This window comes from Strigops habroptila, chromosome 10 (assembly GCF_004027225.2).
Source record: "Strigops habroptila isolate Jane chromosome 10, bStrHab1.2.pri, whole genome shotgun sequence".
NCBI lineage: Eukaryota > Metazoa > Chordata > Aves > Psittaciformes > Psittacidae > Strigops > Strigops habroptila.
Window position 1 is genome coordinate 7,497,437 of NC_046359.1, and position 23,625 is coordinate 7,521,061.

The window sequence follows — 23,625 nt, forward strand, 5'->3', positions numbered from 1 at the left end:
CATTACTGAGGCAGAAAAACCACACAGAATTACTACAGTTTCACTCTGAAACATAAAAACAGAACACAAATAGCCACCAAGAAAAACATCCAACTTACACAGTGCCAAGCTGGGGAACTTCAGTCTCTTAATGCAACAGTTTTAAAATAAGCTGCTTCAACTTTATAGGTCATAGAATCATAGAATTCTACGGACTCACTCCAACAGGTCCACATCCCTCTTGTGTTGGGGACCCCAGAGCTGGACAAAGTACTCCAGGTGTGGTCTCACAACAGCAGAGTAGTGGGGGAGAATCACCTCCAGGCTTGTTAAGCCTGGAGAAGAGAAGGCTCCAGGGAGACCTTACAGCAGCCTCTCAGTAGCTAAAGGGAGCCCACAAGAAATCTGGAGAGGGACTTTTTACACGGGCTTGTATTGACAGGACAAGGGTCAATGGCTTTAAGCTGACAGAGGGTAGATTTAGGTTAGGTATTAGGAAAAAATTCTTTCCTATAAAGGTGGTGAGACATTGAAGGTTGCCCAGAGAAGTTGTGGCTGCCCCATCCCTGGAAATCTTACAGGCCAGGTTGGATGGGGCTTTGAGCTTTACACTGATCTAGTGGAAGGTGCCCCTCCCCGTTGGAGGGGGGTTAGAACTAGATGATCTTTTAAGGTTCCTTCCAACCTTAACCATTCTGTGATTCTATGATTCTAGGAAGTTCTCCTCCTCTTACACACCTGGATATAACATCAACTTTGGAGGCTTTATTACCTAGGATTTTTATTCCCTTAAGTGCCATCTCATTACAAAAGCAGTTTTCACATGCACATATATGCACACATACGCAGGCTTCGGTTGTCATCTCCCGCACTTCCATATACACAGGATCAATTTCCTTTTCTGTCCCTCTAACCACAAAGCATATCATCTTTTAAGCTGCAGGCACTGAGTCAGACACTATTCTAAATGTTAACTGTCTGTCAAATATCGTAAAGAATTTCTGAAGAGATTAGGTTACCTTGCAGGAAAAAAAATACTATGCATAGGGAAATACCATATTTTCATCAAGACATATTTGCAAATATGTCTTAATAGAGGATGAATAGAAAGCATTAAGTTTCAATTACTCTCAGTTCCTATAGCTCAAGTATTTTCTAGATGGGAGTGATAGAACCATCATACTCAGAAACCTGAAGTGCAGGTCCATTCAGGGAAAGTTTCCATCAGATGAAAGGCCATAAGGAATTAATGTGTTGGAAGACCAAGCTGAATACTTACAGCCTTATGAAAAGAAAGTACAGCAACAAACTATAAATACATAAAGCATACCAACATCAAGAAACAGGAGAGGAACTCTTCAAAGACCCTAGAGAATAATAGCCATGAGCAAACCCAAGATACAATTTTTTTTTTTTTCCCCTTAAAAAAAACCTCACCACATAAAAGCAAAGTCACACCAGAAGCCTTCCATGGTGAACTATGGAAATTTCAACCATCAAAACTCAAAACAGCTTCACTGTAATTGACTAATTAATCACAATAGCCCTAAATGAGGCAGTAAAGCAGACAGACTGCAATACACATGCATATTTATAATAGGATACAAGTTTAAGATAAGAACATCTACATATAGAGTGAAATCTTGTAATTACCTTTGGTTCAGATTAACCCAACAAGTGTTCATTTGGTCAGTGGTTTCCTTCACCCTCCTTGTGTCATCATCACGATATTCTCGGAGAAGTTTATTTGAAAGATCATTGAACGCAGCTACTGTGATGTCACCTCTATGCAAATCCTGTACTAACAGCTAAAAAGCAATTCCAGAATGAGAGAGAATAAAATAAAAATGAGACTATTTTTTCATGCATTTTATCATTTTATAAAGCTCTCCTTTTTGCTTTTGGGTTGGTTTTTTATTTATTTTTCTTTTTTTCTTAAACAAAATATGTGCATATTTTCATCTACAAGAAAAATCTTAAAAAGAAAATCTACAGATACTAAGCGTCCTGACAACAAACCAATCAAAACACAAATAGGTGAGGAAAAAATATACTTGCCAGAACTGCCAAAGGCTAGAAAAATCCTCTTCTGTGTTTTACTGGCAACAGCAGTAAAAACACTTCCATATTTTTAGTAGCATGAATAAGTTTAAATTATTATAATAATGATAAAAGCGGCAGCTAAAAGTGGCATAAATGAAGTGCACAGCATGAGATTTTAATGTCATTGTTTTGTGGGGCTCTTTGTTTTCAAATTAAGAAAATATATTAGAGGTGTTTGCTTACTGTGGCAGGATATTCATAATGTGCTTTGACTTTACAGAATTAGGAACTCAAGATTATTTCTAAATGCAAAAATGTATTTGTGTATATGTATGTCCAGCTGTATCTTCTGATCTTCGCACTACATGTTCAGGCACAGGCCTACTTTCACTTAAGAAAGCAAAGCAGACCTAATAGTCCATTTTCAAACTCCTACACGTGTAAAGAAGTACAATAAAAAGCACTCAACTTTACTGTTGTTACTCCCTGCTTCTTTCCATACCCAGCTGCACCCCGTGTTGTCTCTTCATTAATATATATGTGTGTGTGTATATACACACTTTTAAAAACTCTGTTATAGCCCTGTTCTAATACTACACTTGTAAGAGTCCCTCCTTGCCGATTTATCTCTAGATCTCATCCTGTGCCACCTATGGCCTGCCCTTTTTCTGACAGCCACCAGGACAAAGAACATCAGACTTATTGATTTATCACAGCAGGTTTGCTGTGATATGAAAAGCAGCAAAGATTGTACGGATTGAGGAGGAAAAAAGAAGTGTTGAATAGACCTGGCACCCATCAGAAGTGAAATTCAGGATAATTTTAAATAACTTAGCCCATTCATTGCTGGATTTACTAAGCTATTGTTAATAGGTTTCTATGAAGTAATACATACTACATTCTGTGACTGTATGATTAAACTTTTATTGTTCTGAGGTTCAAGCTTTTGCACAGTATCACGTATTTGATGCTATACTATACTCATTTCAACTACACTTACAAAAAGACACACATGCACAAGACACCTGCTTCCCTCTCAGAAAGCAATTCTAAGGAAGTCTGACATATTAAAATAAGAGACAATTTAGAATATATCATCTCTAAAAGAGACAGAATTGCCAAATCAGTAGCATTACATAGACTGAGAAGTCTGGTATGAGGGGAAAAAAAAGTGCAGATGATCTTACTTTGTTGTCTGAAATCTGTTTGGCAAGCATCTCCTTTGGGGCCTGCATGAGCATACGCAGACGGATCTCACACTGTTCCATGAGGTGCTCCATTTCTTGCCTCTGCTCATCCCACTGCATGCTGTCTGTCAGCATGTACTTGAGCTGCTGCTGCCGCACCTCCACGCCATGCTGGGTATTGTCCCACTGGTTCTTCACCTTCTCCACTGGAAGGACAATACAGAATACAAAAAAAACTGAGACAAATAAACAAGTAGCCATAACTACCACTTAATTCTCAGGATAAGAGCCAATAACGTAATTCATTATCACACACAGTAGTTTGCATTTTCAGTATTTTAGTTCCCCATGTAGTTTACACATTCACACAAGCAAATTAAATATGCAGGTGTTTGGCTACCTCTTGTTTAAGCAGGTCAGCATACAGGTAACAACTAATTCTTTCTGGAATACTTAAAAGGTGTTATTCTACTTTTGATGCACACATATGTGGGAGGCAAATCTGCCATGGCTGCACTGCAGATATATGCCAGCAGCAGGGCTCCAGGGAGAACAATTTTAGGGTGATGGCCATACCAGCAAGTCATCTTTGTGCATTGCAACTTAAACCAATACAAATCAAGAAATGCTGTTTAGATCTGGATAGCTTTTACAAAGTGAACTAAGCTCTCCAGACCACTGTCTGTTGAAGGCAGTCTAGTGACACCTGTGCTACAATTTTGGCCAAGGTAGAAAGGATCCTAGTAGCCTACTTCAGCACTTCTGTTCCACCACGGGTTGCTACAGGCTTATGCAGATTACATAACAGAATGGAGAAGTTATTGATAACCCCCATTTGCTTCAAGTATCCCGTTCCTCTCTCTATAGTTACAATAGATGATTGATAAATAGGCTTTAACCTTTAATAAACAAAGGGTGAAAATGACAACATTACAAGAGCCTAGGACAAAAATAATGTGTCAGGGAAAGCAGTAAGTCTGCCTTAAAGAGAAGTGAGTAGCGTCATACCTTTTTCTTAATATTTACAGACCTACAAAAAAAAGCATATTACTTGAAGGTCTATAGAGGTGGAAACAGGTTTCCCTATTACTTGTCATGACAGTTATTAGGAACATATTATATCACTAGAGCTAAAGAGTAAAAAAAGTGAACGTAAAAAAGCAAACAAAGAAATTACATCCAATATATTTATCTTACAAGTGAGTATGCAATTTTATTAGAAAACTAATACACTTGATACTCAAGTCACTTCCATCTTCCATTATTTTAACCTTTTACAAATCCATTATGCTTGACCTGCTTGGGAAGATCTCTAACACATTTTAAAATATCCTGTTTAGTTTCACAAGGCTCTCAAAGATGGTAGCAGTAAAGCCCAATTGTCAGAATAACTGTATTACTGGAGGACAAACCCAATCATTTGTGCAATACAGATCCCTCAATTTCAACCCATAGGCAACTTGTGGATTAATTTTCAGGCATGACATGGGTCGTGCTGAATGAAAACTTTGAAGAAAGCTTCAGTAACCCAACAGCAAATAATAATACAGATTTGATTTTAAAAAAAAAAAAAAAGGTAAAAAAAAAAGTTGTCACCGTATTGCATAAAATGTATGTTCAAAGGAAACCAGCAGCTGCTGGGAGACATCAGTAGTTTCATCAAAAAAGCAAAAGCAAAACCAGCAGGAGTAAAAAAAGGCTATAACCCTGTGTGCTGGCTAACGAACCGCAGAGAAAAACCTCTTCAGTGTTTAGACTCTCCCCACAAAGCCGGAAAGAAAAAAATACCCCTGAGAAACAGCTGCCTACAGTAGCAACTTGGTTAAAATGGATATTTGATGTTTACATATTATTATTACAGAAAAAATATTTCTTGATATATTTTTCCGAAATAATGGCTGGGTTAACCTTACTCTCTGCAGTGTTGACTGATTTCCTGTCTCTTTAGTCCCCACCAAAACCGGACAGAAAAATAATGAAGTTTTTGATATTGTCAGCATTCAGTGGGTTCAATAGGTAAGTTCCTAGAGAAAGGTGTCAGGGTCAAAACACAGCATCGGGCCAGTTATTAGTAAGAAAATTGACTCTACGCCAGCTAAAACCAGGACAGGCACCAGCCTAGTATGAAAGGCAGAAAGATTGGAAAGAATCCCCGATGAGACTGTGTTTTTAATTCACATTGTCCATGCAGTGGTTGGCAGGGACGCTACAGAGAAGTAATTTTTTACAATTAGGGTGGTAAAATACTGGAACAGGTTGCCCAGAGAGATGGCAGATGCCACATCCCTGGAGACATTCACGGCCAGGCTGGATATGGTTCTGGGCACCGCGATGAAGTTGAAGATGTCCCTGCTCATTACAGGAGGGTTGACTGCATGACTTTCAAAGGTCCCTTCCAACCCAACTATTCTACGATTCTGTGATCCTGTATTTTCTGCTGCATGAATTTCCTAATCTTAGCAACCAGCAAAGCGTAAAAGTTCAAATAATAAACTATCCTTTAGTTTCCAATTGTTTCAGTTGTATGTTTTGTTTCCTTAAGTACCAGTAAAAAAAAAAAATTCAAAGGGGCTGGGGACCTTTAAAGTGGAAGCTCAATTTTCAAATACGTATCAGTGACTTAAAAGCTCTACTAAGTCTCAGTGAACAATTTCAAAAGTACATACACAGTTATCATCTTAAGTTGATACAGTCATACTTTTCACTAACTGTCCAGTGCCTCATAGCTCAACTAAAATAAAGATGCATAATTAGTTCCTTTTATTGATAAATAAAAAATCCTTATCCCTGGGTCTGTGTCTGTCAAATAACTCAAATTCTTTGTAAGATATTTTGAAATCTGAGCAAAAATATTTACCTTTGTGCTTCAAAAAAATGGCCAGTCAAGAAAACAAGTGGCAATTCTCATTAGACTGTTAGAGTGAAAGCTATTTATCTGCTAAGTTTTCAGTTTGTTCAAGGAAGGCAACTTTAGCCAGGCTCAAAATCAAGAGTTTAAGAAGAAGATATGAAGATTATTTTACCGCCATGGAAATATTGTATTTGCAAACACTGAATAGAGAAACTTACATTTTTCTGTGATCACTGTCCTAATGTCTGAACTGGAAGTTTTATTTTTCAAATTCTGAGCCAATGTGAAAACAGAATCCAACTGAGGGTGCCGCTGGTCCAAATCTGCATTTGTTATCTGTTGAGAATTAGGATATGATTTAAGTCCAAAAAGCAGAATTTAGTTAACATCCTCTGTATTATTTGCAGATAAAACATGCATGTCACTACAAGTAGATGGCTGTTCCCATCATTATTTTAACCCCTGAACTGCCACATTATTATACCACTGCTTTAAAAAGCAAAACTATTCTGAATTATAGTTACTGAAAATTCAGAGGTGAAGGTTAACGTGTACAAACCACACAGTTACCACAGTCATTGCACAATATTTTCCAATACCTATTTTTCACTCTCCCATAACTTGTTTTTCTCTTATCAAGCTCTGATCATTTATATATTGGGGGGAGGGGAAGGTGTAAAGGGAGAGAGAAAGATGGAGAATGAAAAAAACCAGAAAGGAACACTCAGACTATATATTGGCTTAAAAACATAGTTATATCACTATGGCAACGTACCAGAAGCCCACATTACAAGTACAATACAGTTAGAAGAAAGTGCTTCCAAAGTTACTGTACATCAAATTATTCTTTCAAATTCCAGATTATGTTAGATACCCACAGAAACAGTTTAGCATTTGTTTAGCCTGCAGCTTTTACTCTACAGTTACACATATTAATTGATATCAAGTCAAATAAAATGAACCTACAGCATATATCTCAAATACTGCCCATGGCTTAGCATAGCATGAGCTATCAACAGAAACAAACATTTACATCATAAGCATTTATGGTAGAACTCTTAATCATTTTAGCATGTCCCCAGAAAACAGTTTAGTCTAACTACAACACAACAAAACTAATTAGAAACCACTAAAGAACGGATCATAAAGGTCACCCTCCAAGCAAATATGAAGCTGCTCGAAGGATTTAGCATAAACTATCTATACATTCCCCAAAATATGCCATTTTCAGGGGGTATTTTCTATGTGCTTTGTTTAAAATAAACAAACAAAAAGCAATGCCTAGCTTGCATAGCGACACAGGAATTAACGGGAAATAGTAGAGGGAAGAAGAGTGTAGTAATGATAGCATTTAAAGTGTAATTTTCAAGTTATGCATTTACTGCAGTCAGCTTCTTTTTCCTTTAAACACATGAAAGTTCTTTACTGAATGTACAAGCCATTGAAGTGTGAGACAATTTTCCAATCCACTAGCCTTCACCAGAACACATACCTTCATTCGTGCAATAGTCCGATTGATCTCTTCGGTATTTCCCACGGTGACTATGTTTGACTTGAGCATCTGGTCAATCAATACCAACCAGTCAGCCAGCTCAGTTGTAGTTTTATCCAGATCAGCAGGTGCAGAAAGTTCCAAAGCCTGCTGAGCCTGAACAGGAATTTCCAATGAAGAAGATACTAGCACCATCTTTTGGACATCTGGAACAGAATTTCAGGGAATGTTGAAAAAAAAAAGTCATGGCCACATGTGCAGCTGTGAGAATTACAGGGTTTTTTGTGATTCCTGTAAATATACAAAAGCATCTACAGAGAAAGCACAGCAACATTTCTATTTGAGGTACTTTAACCACCAGAAACTAATTAGAAATTCATTTTACCCCTCCCTTTACCGCTCCCCACCCCCCACCCCTTGTGGTTTTTTGTGTTGTTTTTTTTTTTTTTAAGGCTACGAATTCTTTCATTGCATGTCAATGACCCGAATGATTCCGCCTAAATAAAAAACAAACAAGAAAACTTGCAAAGGCAAAATGACATTAAATCTAATGGCACGAAGCTAAAGATTCTTTAACACAATAGGGAATTGACCCTTATTAGGCATAAAACCCCTATCCTTTAATTTAAGATAAATGTCTAAAATTGTCTCCCTCGCTTTTGTATTACACTGCAGAAAGGTTTCCCCCACTCTTGGCTCAGAATTCACAAGTAAGCTCAGAATAGCACAAGTAAGTTGAGCTACTGCAATAGATGCTTCATGGACTTGGCAATACTCAACTGTCCTAAGAAGGGACAGATGCCTGCTAGTTCAGCCCCATCCTTTTTTTAACCTGACACTGCAAAAAACTGAAGAATCAGCTGAACAGTAAGATTCACTTCAGAAGCTGTGTTTGGTTGTGTTCCAGTTCTGAGAAAATCATAGAATCATAGAGTAGTAAGTGTTGGAAAGGACCTTAAGATCATCTAGTTCCAACCCCCCCTGCCATGGGCAGGGACACCTTGCACTAAACCATGTGGCCCAAGGCTCTGTTCAACCTGGCCTTGAACACCACCAGGGATGGAGCATCCACAACCTCTCTGGGCAACCCATTCCAGTGCTTCACCACCCTCACTGTAAAGAACTTCTTCCTTATATCTAATCTAAACTTCCCCTGTTGAAGTTTGAACCCATTACCCCTTGTCCTACCACTACAGTCCTTAAGGAAGAGTCCCTCCCCAGCACCCTTATAGGCCCCCTTCAGATACTGGAAGGCTGCTATGAAGTCTCCACACAGCCTTCTCTTCTCCAGGCTGAACAGCCCCAACTTTCTCAGCCTGTCTTCATACGGGAGGTGCTCCAGACCCTTTATCATATCATCTTTGCGTGCGGCCATCGAGTCAGTTCTTTATCCACCGAGTGGTCCATCTATCAAATTGATGTCTCTCCAATTTAGAGACAAGGATGTCGTGCGGGACGGTGTCGAACGCTTTGCACAAGTCCAGGTAGATGACGTCAACTGCTCTGCCCCTGTCCATCAGTTCCGTGGCTCCATCATAGAAGGCCACCAAATTGGTCAGGCAGGATTTCCCCTTAGTGAAGCCATGTTGGCTGTCATCAACAACCTCATTGTTTTTCATGCGCCTTGGCATGCTTTCCAGGAGAAACTGCTCCTAATACTAAGTTAAATCAAGATGAAGCATGAATATTACACACTTGCCTCAAACAATGAAATACAGGAGCTTTACTTAAACACCCTGTATGAAAGGAAAACAAGCTGAATCAAGGTTTTGAAAGGCTTCAAAAAAATTTGGCTTTCCTCCTTTAACTAGTTTACTGCTGCTGAATTGAAAAAAAAATTAATAATATCAATATACTGAAGTTCAAGCTGCAAAATCTTTCATCCAAGGGTTGCCTTTTTTAATCTAGTTTTCTAAAAAAGAGACTTGGGCATCTTGTTCACACTCAGTATCTGCTCATCCGCCTCCAACAACTTGAAAAGACAGCCAGTGTCAGTGTCTGATAAAGAATGTGTCATATTTAGACAGCTTCCCCTACAAGAATCAGGAAGATAAGTATCTAGCAGATGAGAAAGACCTTTCTGAGTCTCCGCTGAGCTGAAAGATGCAGAATGGTCTTTATTTATAGGACTGCAGAGAATCTGCATGCTGGAGATACTTTACAAATAATTTGCTGGGGAAAGCTTCTCATGGATCTTAATTACTGAATGGCATGACATGGCACAAATCTGCAGGCTGTCACAAACACAGCTATTTTGGTTTTTAATCTGTTCCTAGTACACTGGCTACTGAGGAGAAGGCCTGAGCTTTATAAAAAATTCCTCCATTTCAAAACTCTTACGGAATCCCAAAGGACTCTCCCAACCCTGAACTGTAGAGCAACTTTTTCCCTAACCAAACGTTTCCTTCTTTCTCCCATAGTAATGTGAAGGTAGCCCAAGCACAGCAATGGACAGCATTTCTTATTTCTGCTTGTCTAAATTCATAGGGAAGGTTTTCCTTTTTGGATTACTTTTGACCTCAAATGGGATTAAACTCAATGCATTTAAACACAACAGGACTGGTCGCTCACCAGAAGGCTTTGTTTGTGTAACAAGATGAGACTGCCCAACAAATGCCTCCAATTCTCTCACTCTGGCAGGCACTTCTCTGAACACCTACAGTCAAGCAGAGAGGAATAAAAACAGTAAGATGAGCTACAGTAACAGCAAAATGCCATTACTTACTAGAAGACAAAATATTCTACACCATGCTTGCTACAATGGCAAGATATATTTCAAAGTTTTTTTTTTTAAGGTATCATTTAAAAACAATAAAGATGCCAAGAGGTACTCAAGATTGTTATTTCAATACATTCCAGTGTCTTACCTAAATCGTGGAGAGAAATAAATGAACTGTTGTAGACAAGTTTACATGTTTTTTACTGTCTAAGCATCAAAGCTGTGACTCATTATTTGAGTACACTTTGAAGGAGAGATGACGCAAAGCATGATTTGTGGTCAGTGACAGGAAAGTAGATAAACACAGAATTAATTTTAAAAGAAAATATGTTACCACTAAACTCTTGTAATAAAGACAGATTTGCCTACTTTGCCTTTTAAAACCTTTTAAAAGGCAGTGATGGAAATGTAATAAACAAAGGTGTGGAATGCCCATTTTCATGGCTGAGTAGGTGAAAACAGATCTTTTTCTTTCCATGAACAAATAAAAAAATCCTTTCCCCAACAAATTGCTACCACTCTGATCCATAATACAATCCCAATAATTCTGTTCCTTTTTCACTTGAATCTCCAGGCTCTACTGGAAAAAAAAAATCTGGTTTTACTCCAAACAGTGAGGAGTTCTCTTCTCATATACTTGCCAATGAGATTGGCAAGTATAGTTTCTAACTTACAGCAGTTATACTCAAGAATCCCAGACACAATTGATAAGATTTTCTCACTAAGATTTAACACAGCTTCATATGTTTTCCTTTTAACTGCTGCAAACATCCAACTTTCCTATACAGCCAAGATTTACTGTGACTCTCTCAATTTCAAATTAAGACATTACTGTTTGCCTCAAGTGAAATATTTTTGATCCAGCTGTTTAAAAGAAAACCAACACAAAAGAAAACAAACAAACAAAAAACCCTGAGATAGCTAAATTAACTTGTTCTGATGGAAAAATGTCCACCAGTGTTTCATGCAGACATAGACTGGGAACACAGTTCCTGACCATGCCTGCTTGGCTTCCAAGACGTTTTATATATATGTCACAGATACATGTAAAGGATAACAACCATTCCGAGTACACCACTGTATTTTCAACTTCAGGTACCCAATGCTGAAGAAATGCACACCTTATTCCACCTCACATTGAGAGACTGCAGGCAATCAGAAAGCTTGTCTTTTTCCTGAAGATCAACATTTTTATCCAAAAGTACTTCAGGTTCAGTTCTATTCAGCCATTCCAGTTTGTCTCCCTGTACTTCCATTTCTTCACTTAAGACCTAAAAGGGATAGAAGAGTTTTAGACTGAAGCAAAATGTGTATATGCTTAAGTTGGGGGGGAGTTTTCCCTTACCTCCAATATTTAGAAATTTCCCTGGAAATATGTACCAGAAAAGCTTCTATTTCAGTTTCTATGTTCTATCTAGAAATTACTAAAACACTTATTCAAATATCAACATTTATTGCTAACTGGAAAAACCCACAAAACTGCAAATAGCCAAGGTACCTATACAGCTTCACATCACGCATACTGATTCTCATCTCACAAGGTGATTCTGTTTGATCGATGCTTGATGCACCATATGTATCCAAAAAGGCAACGCATTGTCAATCATAATTGTTGCCTGCATTCGTTTTTAAAAGAAATTAAAGATTAAGGGCCCACTTATGACATGCATTATACAAGTAAATGGTAGATCACTACAAGATATTTTGTTCTTAATGAAATGTACTTGTAAGGTATTTAAAAACTAAACATAACCTTACAACTTCATTTTGATCAATGTCCCACTGCCTTCTTTCTCTTTAAACATGAAAGTGTAGGCAAGATCCTGCATAAGAAAAACAAAACCTTATGCTTGGATTCTCACTGACTTTAAATCAACTGCATTATTATTTGCCTACAGACCACAAGCACTGTGGAGTGGGAATCACAGATTTTGTCTTTGAAGCCCTAGAATAAAAACATTTACAATAGCAAGTATACATCATGTTTATTCACCCCACTATTTACACTAATTTCTGGTACACAAGTACTACGGAGGTGTGCATAGGAAAGTGACAGGAACACAAGCCTGGAAAGCAGATCACTGAACAAAGTAGCTTGCTACAATAAGCACTTTACCAAATAGTGCCTTTCCAAAATTTTCAAAGGTCTAGCTTAAAAGGATTTTTTCAAAACAAAGAATCACAGAATGGTTTGGGTTGGAAGGGACCTTAAATATCCTCTAGTTCCAACCCCCCTGCTATGGGCAGGGACACCTTCCGCTAGATCAGCTTGCTCAAAGCCCCATCCAACCAACATGTTATATCCTTTTTAATTGGAGACTGCTCCAGAAACTACTTAGAAATCTCCTTCTCATTCCCAGACTCTATTTATTCCTAACTGATCAGTTAACATCTGTATTGTCACTTCCCTAACACTATTTAATAATAGCCCATCTTCCCTACACTTTCTCATTCACATCATCATATCCCTTCTCATTGTTCTTTGACCAGAAAAAAAAAAAAAACACAGTAAGCCGAGTTTCTTTGCAGATGAATTCTTCATCCTCCTGAACATCCCAGCAATCTCACTCAGTACCTATTCTATTTCAAATTTACCTTTCCTTAATGTACATAACCAAAACTGCACAGACATTCCTGCTTTTCTAGGGCCAAAAGGGTACCTAATTCCCTGACAGTGTTTCTCTAGCAAATTCTACTTTTCCCCCTACTTACTTCAGTTTTACCTTTCACTTCAGACATCTATATTAAGGCAGATGACAAGAAAAATTAAACTTTTATCACATCAGGCAACAAATGCTCAACTGACACAAGTCAATTTGTTTATGTACACACGACTTCAACAACCTTATATCATTTATACAGATTTGTTGGAAGTTCAAGCCTTTCCACCCGATTTGTTGGTTTGGGTTTTTTTGCCTGCTTGTTGTTTTTTGTTTGTTCTTATTTTAATTATTCAATTTAAAAAAAAAAGAGCAAGCAGGCTTGTTGGATCGACTATTCCTTCAATTTTTTTAGGATTCCAGAAACTTTGTCTTTCACACATTCTACAAACCAAAGATATTTTGTTGTCAAAGCCAGATACAAAATTAAAAGAGAAAATACACACATATATATGCATCCAACACCCCTGAAATGACCAAACCCCTTACATTTACAAAGCAGGTTAAACAAAATCTCACACATGTAACAAAGTATTAAAGCTGCCCAGTAAATGGGACAATGGTGCTTACTTAGCATTTTAAGCTTATTGGCTTTTTGCTAAAGTTTTGACAATTATAAAGTTGACCTGGGGACATTATCTTCAGTTCTTCCACTTACTAAATTTTATTAGTAGTACATATATTTCTCACTTTCTGATAAATAGCCACCATCTTCTGGCTACATAACATACGTATCACTCAACCCAACTTCATTTCGAGATGCCTCTTGCCTGTGTAAGTTATCTCACAAAACTGTCTCCTACAACCATAATATTCATATTTTTTTGGCAATTTATGATGTGAAAATTCCCCTCCCAAAATCCACCTTCTGATGCTTTGCACAAGACATACATGTGTATACACATATACACACTAATCAATCTTGCCTGTAATTCTTGCAAGTTTTCTTCATGGTCGAATGTAAATCTTGTGTCGAGAGCATTTTCTACATTTTCCAACCAGCAACGCAGCTCATCAAGCTTCTTTCTGTACTCTATCAGCTGTTGATTCTCTCCTTTTAGCCTTAAAAAGGAGAGCAAAAAACCCACATGCGTTTCTGCAGTGAATACAGCACATCAATCCTATATTACTTCTGATGCACCAGTCGTGTTTTTCAGTGGTTGGAGCCTTTTAAAGGATTCATTTTGGTAGTCAAAGGATTCTACAGTCATCATTAAAATGCAAGACACTTGCAAATTAATACAACCTTAAAAATAGATAAATTTAAGGTCCAAAAAAATCACAAAATAGACTTTTAAAAGTCTGCAGAAAACATTAAACATGAGAGTAATGACAGTACCTTCAGGCCTAATCATTGTAAGCCACTACAAGGCCACTGTTAGTGAAAGTATTAGAAACATCCCTAAACCCTCAAAGGAAAAAATTCCATAAACCACACAAATCTTTAATGGAACTTCTCAAACTCAATAATTAAGAAAAATCTTATCGCATTTCTAAATGTATCAGGAGATGTTAAAAATGTATAATTATATAAATATCCTCAAAAAAAACCCTATTAGTTCCAGAGATTTATCCTTATTATATTTTTAGTGGTAAGAACAGAGAGGGGGACCTTATATTCCCAGATATGCTAAAAATAGGACATAGTGAAAGTTTATCTCAGATAACCTTGCTCTTTGATCTTTTGAAGTAAATTTAAGGCTACCTCAAAACATATTTTCATTTTGTTCAGAAAATACCTATCAGATGGATTAAATCATTGCAAACACAGACATAAAGGTCTTACTTTTTAGTATTGTGGAAATTCAAGAACAGCACAAGTGTTTCAATTTGTGTACCTTTGACAATGCAAAAACAGAAATCAAGGTAATACACTTACAGTTCAGCTTCAGCCAGAGAAAGTAGCTGAATATTTCTTCCTTAAAAGGTCTGGCTAAGCAATGAAATGATTTTTAAAACAAAGAAAAATTGTAGCAAAATAGGTTTGTATTAAACACAGACTCACTAAGCAGTCAGCTGCAGGTGCATTTATGAGAAATTAGGTCTAGAAGACAGTTCAAAACACATAGCTCTCAATATCAGGAAAATTCAGATTAATGACAGCACACAATAGAATGCACTGTCTCTCCCACAGTCTTCTAAATGAGATTCTCTTCATTGGATCTGGTCAGACATCCAAATTTCTGATTAACTTATTACCTCTGTTGTCTATCCATGACCTCTGCAGTGATTGCTTTCCAGCGTCTATTCAGTCCCGCCAGCTTCTCCTGTAGGAAGCTCCCGTCTGTAGCAGACAGTTTCTGTATGATCCCTTCCCCAGTTCTGTTCAATGCTGAAACACTGGTCTGATGGCTGTTGACTCCCTCTTCAAGTTCCTGTCAGAAACATAAAAGCCACACTTCTATTACTGACCTAAAGTGACTGATATGTGGCTCATAATACGCAGGATGAATCCTGGGTGCATATTATTTTACTAAAATAGGCACTTAAAGACATCTTACTTAAAATTGGATGCTGTTGATTTAAGTTATTAAGATTCTGTTGTTGAATCTAGTTCAATTTTCAATGTGCCACAGAAAGATAATGACAGAATAGGCTACTGGATACTATTTAGGATCACAAGAATTCATTTAAACCATCACTGCTAGAATCCACACTCATGTTTGATTCCTTTCTCCTTAAAGCACAGCACTTTCTAGTAGTGCTAATGGATGCTATGACTTATTTTAACCAGTTCTTCTCCTAACCTATGCCCCTGACTATCCGCACCTTAACAGTATTTTAGCTAGGATAATTATGGCTATCCTGCCATGGTCTCAGACATCACAAAAAATCCGTGAAACTAAAAGCAAGTCAGAAGATGTCAGAATAAAACCTTCAAATATCCATAACCACTACAAAAACCTTACATTGTTAGTAAAAACTTCTTTGAAACTAGATCAGCAATAAGGGAAATGACCTAAAAAACCCAAACTTCCAAGCAGCAGCAAGAATAAGATACAAACCCTATGTTCAGCAGAACTTACATTTCTTTCACAGTACATACCTAACTCTTGGATAGCCATTTATTTCCCAAAAGGAAAAAAAAAAAAAAAAAATGGTCCTTAAAGTAATGTTTCCTTATTATTATTTAGAACGAAGTAAAGTAGTCTAGCTAAACAGAAGATTCTACTTTTAGTAATCTTCTCTTTCTAGATTGCTTATGCAAGTCAAGATCTTGCAAAGTCAGTTCAAGCAAATAATTTGTTAAGTTAAAATTGACCATTGTTGGGTTCCAATTTTTAAATTATAGTAGAAAGTAAGCAAAAAAAGATACTTATTTCTTAACTGTTTGATACATTTTTAAAACTGCAACAAAACTTATGAAACATCCAAAATTATGCCAACACTTGAAATATCAAATTATCTTAAAGCCATGTATACCAAGAGTCATCATAAAATCCCATACCATAAGCAGGAGTTGAGTTCTTCCCCAAGAATCATTTTAAACAGCAATTGAAAAAGAAATCTTAAGAGCTGCCACTTTTTAAAGTGCAATCGCACAGCCTATTTCAAATTGGTATGTCTGTATAGAAAACTAGAATTTTAGACAAAAATCTAGACACTCTCCAGGTTGCTCATTTTCTGAACAAATCACACATACCTGCTGATGCAGACCAGCTCTCTGCAGCTCCAGGCTGCCATCCAGACCTCGGGCATCGGCTAGTAACACTTCAGCTTCCGTTATCCAGTGGGAGAGGTCATTGAGATCACAGTGGAACTGCCTCCATGCCTCCGTTGCTCTGTCAAACCGACTGTTTGAAACAAAGCATTCAAAAATTACCGAAACCATTTTCGTGAAAAGGCTACAATTCCTACTCCAGTCAGTAGAAACAAGCCTTGAAGCAGAAAGGCTGGTTAACCAAGTCCCGAAGGGTTCCTGGCATAATAGCAGCCCACAGCACAGACCATCTTTAACTTCCAGCTGAAGGGAAAAACAGCAGTCCTAAGCAAACTTTTGTTTCTATCACTTAAAATATAGAGATTGATTAGCTGAACCAAATTACTCTGTAAAATCCCTTTTTTTTTTGCTTTATTATAAAATGGTTCAGATATCAGATGGCGTGGAACATGAAATATGATTAATCGCTATGGGATTTTTTTATTATTATTATTCATAAACCATGGGGTACTAGTGCCTGGAATTTAATAAGTGAAGGTGATTTTGATTATATAGAACTGACTGTATTACCGGTGGGCCTGCATAAGTAGGTCTTATACAATTTAATCACACAATAATTTACCAGGCATTTCATTATTATTATCATTTTTACAGCCTTAAATTAATGTGTAGCTTAACATGAAGGGCAACAATTTCTAGCATGGAACAGGCTAAATTATCACAGTCAGAAGGCTGCTTTTAACTGAGAGTTCTAGTATGCTAACAAACTAACAAAACCAGCCCTATTTACTTTATAATGCTAACACAGAGTTAGCAATCAACAAATAGAAAACAAGCTACTTTACGCCTTTCTGACATCGTTTTCTTATTCAACATTCAGCACTGGGGCAAAGTCCGAGTCAGGAGCAACATTGTGACAATTAGCTCAGCAGCGCATTAAGCCCACACATACAGACACACATGCATTTCACTTTACACATACGATCAAGTTAAACTGAACTGCATTTAGTTGAACAATTAGAAGTTTAGCTAAATAGCGTTTAATTCAACTTGTGCTTGGCTACATCAGAGCTTTTATTAAAGGTTGAACTATTTAGCTGGCGCTCAATCACAAAATCATTACTACCTCTGAAAACTAAATCCATTTTATGCCACAGACTTCAGATGCTGTTTTTCCTAATTCTGTCAAAATCTCCGCCCACTCCAGAAACAGAAAAAAAAGCCAAAGATTGAGAAGATAGAGTCTTTTAGCCTTCTTGTTTATACTTATGGCAACACCAGGAAGAGCAAGAATAAACTTGGTTAAAAATTCTTCTTAGTAACAGAAATGGTATAAAAACACTAATGTCAAAATACAGCATTTTAATATTGATACTAATGGTGTCTTCATTACTCAAAGTATAGCCTTCTATTAAAGTTAAAATTGCAGCACTTAATATATTCAGGAAGTTACATATCATTTAGCTGAAACTGCTAGTCCAGTAGTCCCTTTTGTAGGAAAATCACACCCAATATTATTCTCATTAAGATGCACAGCTTTACAAGCTTTCTGAAGTTGAAGATTAATTTGTATTCAGTGAACCAGCTGAAGAGGTAATCTCTTGCATTTTGCCAGCTAATCCTAAACATTGAACTTACTCTTTGATGCACTTCTCTTTTCCAATGGGAAGTTTCTGGTTAACCCTGGCTACTTAATGAAATCCAATTTAAGTTACAAATTAAATTAAACTCATACTTACAAAAAGAGAATATTAGTTAAAGCTTTTCAATTAAGTTACAGGATGGAAAAAAGGCATACCTAAACCTTAGCGTGCATCATACCTATGAAGACAACAAAATAGCTGCAGGCATATAAATACAGATGGGCACCAGATTCTGCAGCAGTTGTGTCCAAACCAGAAGGTGACCACAGGCAGACAGCAAGAGCAGATGAAGTGCTACCTATCTGGCACCACTGTTCGTTTTCAAATAAAAAAAACCAAACAGACAGTGAAACAACAGTGCCTGCTGAATTTAAACCTTGATGTGTCACGATACAGTGGCCCAAAATTTCTAGAAGTCTCTGCTTACGCAATACTACCAACTGATTTTGATATTCCTACGCATACACTAGTGCTCTGAGGTGAAAACATCAGCTTGTGTAAAACACATTCTTCTTAAAAACAGTCTCTTCAAAGTACACTACTGATGTTTGACATCAGATTTCTGGTGCTACAAAGCAAGTGAACATGGCTAGACATTACTTGATGCTCTACAGAACTTATTCATTAACTATTCAACAACAAATATTATAAAAGCAAATTAACTACAGTATAAGCCTTTGCATTTAAGTTTCACAAAATCATTTTCAGTCATTAAAAGTTTTTTCGCATAGCAGCAATCTCAATGTCTACTGCTGTTTAGAGTGCGAATACCTTCAGGTTAGCGGTAACTTTCTGAACATATACTTTCATACTTTTACCAATTCCAACTTAAAATACCTTTCTGTCATGTTTTCCCAAGTTTGACTAAGTGGTATTGAGTTTGGTTTTAAGCATTCAAAGTTGATTTAGATAAGAAGGCATTTTCAGTTTAGAGTATCTTGTGTAAGGGGTGGGGAGGAATCAAAGCTCAGTTTAACTTCTCCCCCGCCCCTTTTTGGCTTAAGTGAAATTACAGCTGTTTGATATTTGTGGAAAGGAAATAGGAAATAAACTTTTCTTAAGCACTGACTTCAATATTGTCTTGTTCTCTCAACCACAGTGTTCTAATCTGGTCATCGCTTGTCTTCAATTACTTACAAGAAAGATTATTGGCAACTATCATACGTGCTGTACTTTAAAGATCCCCATCCTTTCAAACTCTTTCCCTCCTTCAAAAGCATCCTTTAATTCTTTGTTAAAAGATGTCTTAACATTTTTCTTCTAGAGCTTTGCTTTGCAATACCTTTATGAAACAAAAATTTTATGTCTTATCAACAAAATATTCTATTTTATAAAGCTTAAAAGCACCCAAACTACAGTTTGTGTGTTAACTGTTTCAACATTCACTAATTCTAGCAATTATTGCTAACTATTTAGCAATTAAAGTACTAGCTTTATTATAACATACTAAAGCTGATTACTCTCAAATTCTATCTTCATCATTAGAGTTCATTTGTAAAATGCTTATATTCAAGTACTAGAATATTTACCACATGGTCACAGAAACCAAGCATCTTTGACTTACCACTTACGATCATTGTACATTCTATTAATTCTGTCCCATTCCGCATTCAGCTGGGTTAGCGCATCTCCAATTTGTATCGCCTCAGGTCCGGATGCTTCTAATATAACGTCAGGCTGCTTCTCATGTATGACCGCAATTTGATCGCCAAGTTTATCCAAAGTGTCTTTTATGTTCTGCAAGCACAGTAATGACAAACCATCAGGAGAGTCAACACCAGCAGGAGACAAAAAATTAACAAAGTAATATTTTCAAAATATCATTCCAAAAATCTGTATCTACAAGAAGACCATGACCGCCAGCAGCTTACAGATTAAATCAGTTTTAGCAACTGAACTGAATATATCACAACTTTTTAAGAATGTGTCCTTCTCAGGTTTTTTATGACGAAGATGAAGTATTTTATATATCCAATCTGTTCCTGAAGCAAAGGGGCACACCATATTTCTTAAAACAGCAGTATCTTCATTATTAAACAAATCTGTCCCTGGGTCATGAAGACATTGTACATATCCCTTACTCATGTAAAAAAATGAGACACAAAACATGACTTTATTACACTTCACGTAACCTCCCATACGCACAGAACTGCAAAAGCATAAGCTACATAAAAGTTTTAGATTTAAATGACAAAGGTAAAACAATCAATCTCAAACATGATTGAACTATGATGTGAAAATACCTTTCAACCAGATGTTATTGTAAGACTGCCTTGGTATTTGGAGGATAGAGAGTCCATGTAAACAGTGCAATTTACTTATCATTTTGAATTTAAAACAGTAACACTTCTAAAAATACTAAGCTCTGCCATTTGCTTCTTCTGAAAACAGCCTTACAATATACAAAAATTTCAAAATCAGACTAGAGACCTGCACCAAATGAAAAAAAGAAATGAAAGAATGAAAAAGAAAAGCATATACTCAGCATAAAGAAAAGCAGGTTGGAAAAGTGGACTGAAATTCTTACAAGCTTTTAAAGGACCTGTATATCAGCTGCAGAAACCGCTTATCTAGCTTTTGCTGAGAGGCAAAGCCTGACTGCCTCAAATCTGGACTCCACTATGTTTCCTAACCCACATTGGTACATATAAACTGCACCATACCATGTGCAATTCCCAATTCCAATAGATGTTTTCTGTAGGAATCTCCATATTACGCTCCTTTGTGTGACCAAAATTAACCAGGACACAGACTTCTACATACTTAGCTCACATGTGATAGCAGGATTCAGTACTTTCAAACACAATTCCTTCATTCCCTTTTGAAGAAGGGCAAACCCTTAACTACTTCCTCATCATTAATCACACAGGTAAATCCACTGGGTGACAATGCGAAGTGGGAGCTTAAAATTGAGCACATATTTATGCTTTGCTAATCAGAAGCGGTACCATTATCTTGTGGCCTCATATATGGCTTCATACAAAAGTCAAGAATCTCCTTTTCTCACTCTTCCTACATGAGCAATTGTTTTTCATATGACACAGAGAACAGCAACTATATTAAGGAGACCAAGCAGGAACATAAGGAGATTGGCTTCAGTGTTTCTCTACATATTATGTAGACTGCATGATGAAAACCACATTTTCTCCAACAAAAGAAGCTAAACCCTCCTCCCCCAACCCCGCCACCCAGCTCCTACACCATTCCACTTTGTATCCAGATTCTGCATAAAACGAAAAATTAGCCACAAAACTATTCGTTATTTAATTTCCAGTTTATATTGATCTAGTATATATGGAGCAAAAACACAAATACAGCTACATAGTCACTAAGGCGGTCTTTTTTCTTCTGCTACTCCCTTCTCCCCTCTAAACATAATGCAGAAGGCATGGAGTACCTTCAGTGCATCTTCCTGAGTTGAAAAATCCTCATAGATGCCAGTATTTAGCTCTGGTGCATTCAGCAGTAGTTCAACATCAGCCATGGCCAGCAAGACTTTGTTGATTTCAACCAAGTATTCAGCCGAAAAAGTCAAGGTCCTAACCCCTGTGGCAAAGGGGCCTTTTAACCTCTGCTGGACAGGAACTGCCTAAAACCACAAAAGTTCGTTTTACATTTCAAAGAACAAGCAGTTTTGTGAAAAAATCCTAAATCAGTAGACTATATTCAGATTAAGTACTTTTACATTTAGAGACAAAACAGGCATTTCTAGCAAATTACATAAATTCAGAAAGCTGCAAGTCCTGCAGAGAACTGTTCCTATATTTATTAAAAAAAAGTTAGAAAACAGTAGACATCATGCTTCACAATGATCCTGTATTATTCTTTATTAAAACTCTGGGGAGTGGAAAGGGCACTGCTGTTTCTCTCACCTTGATCCTTGCTGTTTCCAGAAAATACACTTCTTAATCAAGCTTGCATCTAGTTGTAATTACAACCCACCGTATACTTCCTTCATCATCAAGGACTTCCAGAATTTACCAATTTACTCAAGCACGCTTTTTTCCCCTCTCCACATTCTTTTCAGTAAGCACCTCATTTCCCAATCATTTTTTAAATAAATTAGTGCTCCACCAGTACCACAATATGCTTTTTGCAGCAATAAGAGACACTAACTCCTCAAGAACTTGGCAACTGTCACCTGCTCTGGCTGTAAGACCAAGCTACCTAGCCAAGTACCGTGTTAGCAGATAAGAAAGCAAGAACAGTAATTTAATTGAGCTTTTTCTTGGATCATAAATGACAGCCTGGATCTGAAGCATTAAGAAGCCAGCTGCGAGAAGCTATACTCTGCCATGCCTGGCAAAGGTAGCAGAAGCAGGTGAAGCAGATAGCCCAAAGACTGAAAACAGTTTTTCACTGTAAAGTTTTCTCATGCAACAGGATTCTGTTACCACCTCTGAAAACAGCCCCGTTCTTTAAAATCAGCAAGCAAAAAATAAGCACACCTCCAAATACTGAAGAATTCAAGCAACTTCTAAGCCACCATCCTGTACTCAGTGAATTTGAGTCAAGCAAGACAGAGACACAGGCACTCAACTGTATGAGTTGCTAACAGCTGAAAATACTTAAGAGTGCAAAGAATAAATTTACGTTCACAGCTATTTCAGCCAGTGAATTTTACTTTGCAATTAGTCTGGGCTGGGTGCACACAAGCAAATCACTAGCACAGCTGACAACCAGTAAAATATCAAGCCTCACTAACTAAGTTGTTTGCAAACACCTGTCTGTATGCTCCTCCTCCACATGTTTCTGATCATTTCAAATATGTCACTCAAATTAACTGGAATCTAACATATGCAGCATATGTAGTGCAAAAGGAAAAAGACTGCAGCAGTGAAGGTACACTCACGTATTCAACATTCAGGATTTTTTCTCATGCACTGAATGGTCCTAAGGATTTTATGTCCTTTTTGTTTGGTTTGAGGGTTTTATGCTTTGTTTTTTTTAAAGTAGATAGCCAGCCCTGTATTGAAACTGGGGACACAGTTGTACTTCCACAAGACCTTTATCACCAAACATGGTATGCTTTCAGTCACTATTGTGCATCAAAGCAATATGATGTAGTCACAGGAGTGTAAATTTAGTCTACTGAAAACAAGTATTACAGACTAGCATCATAAAATACTCGGCATTGCTTTTGATTCAGTAACAGTACAGCAAGCACACACCACAGTAAAAACCATGAACTATTCCATATGCTTTAGCTACAAATCCAGCATCTTGGTCCCTGATGCTCCTCAAACACATTTTCTTGAGGCTCTGTATATATTTTGTCAGCTTCCATCACTGAAATTCGGAGCAAAACCCAGGGCTTAGACAGTGGTAAGATTTCCTGTGGAAGGAGAGGCCCCAGCTCCAAAGGAATCAGACAAAGCTTGCGCAACTCA

General features: G+C 37.2%; 1 protein-coding gene across 6 annotated transcripts in view; it reads right to left on the bottom strand.

Annotated features, from left to right (window-relative positions):
• Positions 1 to 23,625, bottom strand: part of UTRN (utrophin) — a 374,126-nt gene that overhangs the window by 205,659 nt on the left and 144,842 nt on the right. For all 6 annotated transcript variants that reach the window (XM_030500119.1, XM_030500120.1, XM_030500121.1 and 3 more), the window contains 11 exons: positions 21,633 to 21,824; positions 19,800 to 19,972; positions 16,575 to 16,725; positions 15,131 to 15,306; positions 13,858 to 13,993; positions 11,393 to 11,542; positions 10,124 to 10,208; positions 7,553 to 7,758; positions 6,279 to 6,396; positions 3,210 to 3,415; positions 1,633 to 1,787 (listed from right to left, as the gene is read on the bottom strand). In XM_030500119.1, coding sequence (XP_030355979.1) covers positions 1,633 to 1,787; positions 3,210 to 3,415; positions 6,279 to 6,396; positions 7,553 to 7,758; positions 10,124 to 10,208; positions 11,393 to 11,542; positions 13,858 to 13,993; positions 15,131 to 15,306; positions 16,575 to 16,725; positions 19,800 to 19,972; positions 21,633 to 21,824 — 1,748 coding nt within the window. The remainder of the gene's footprint in view (positions 1 to 1,632; positions 1,788 to 3,209; positions 3,416 to 6,278; positions 6,397 to 7,552; positions 7,759 to 10,123; positions 10,209 to 11,392; positions 11,543 to 13,857; positions 13,994 to 15,130; positions 15,307 to 16,574; positions 16,726 to 19,799; positions 19,973 to 21,632; positions 21,825 to 23,625) is intronic.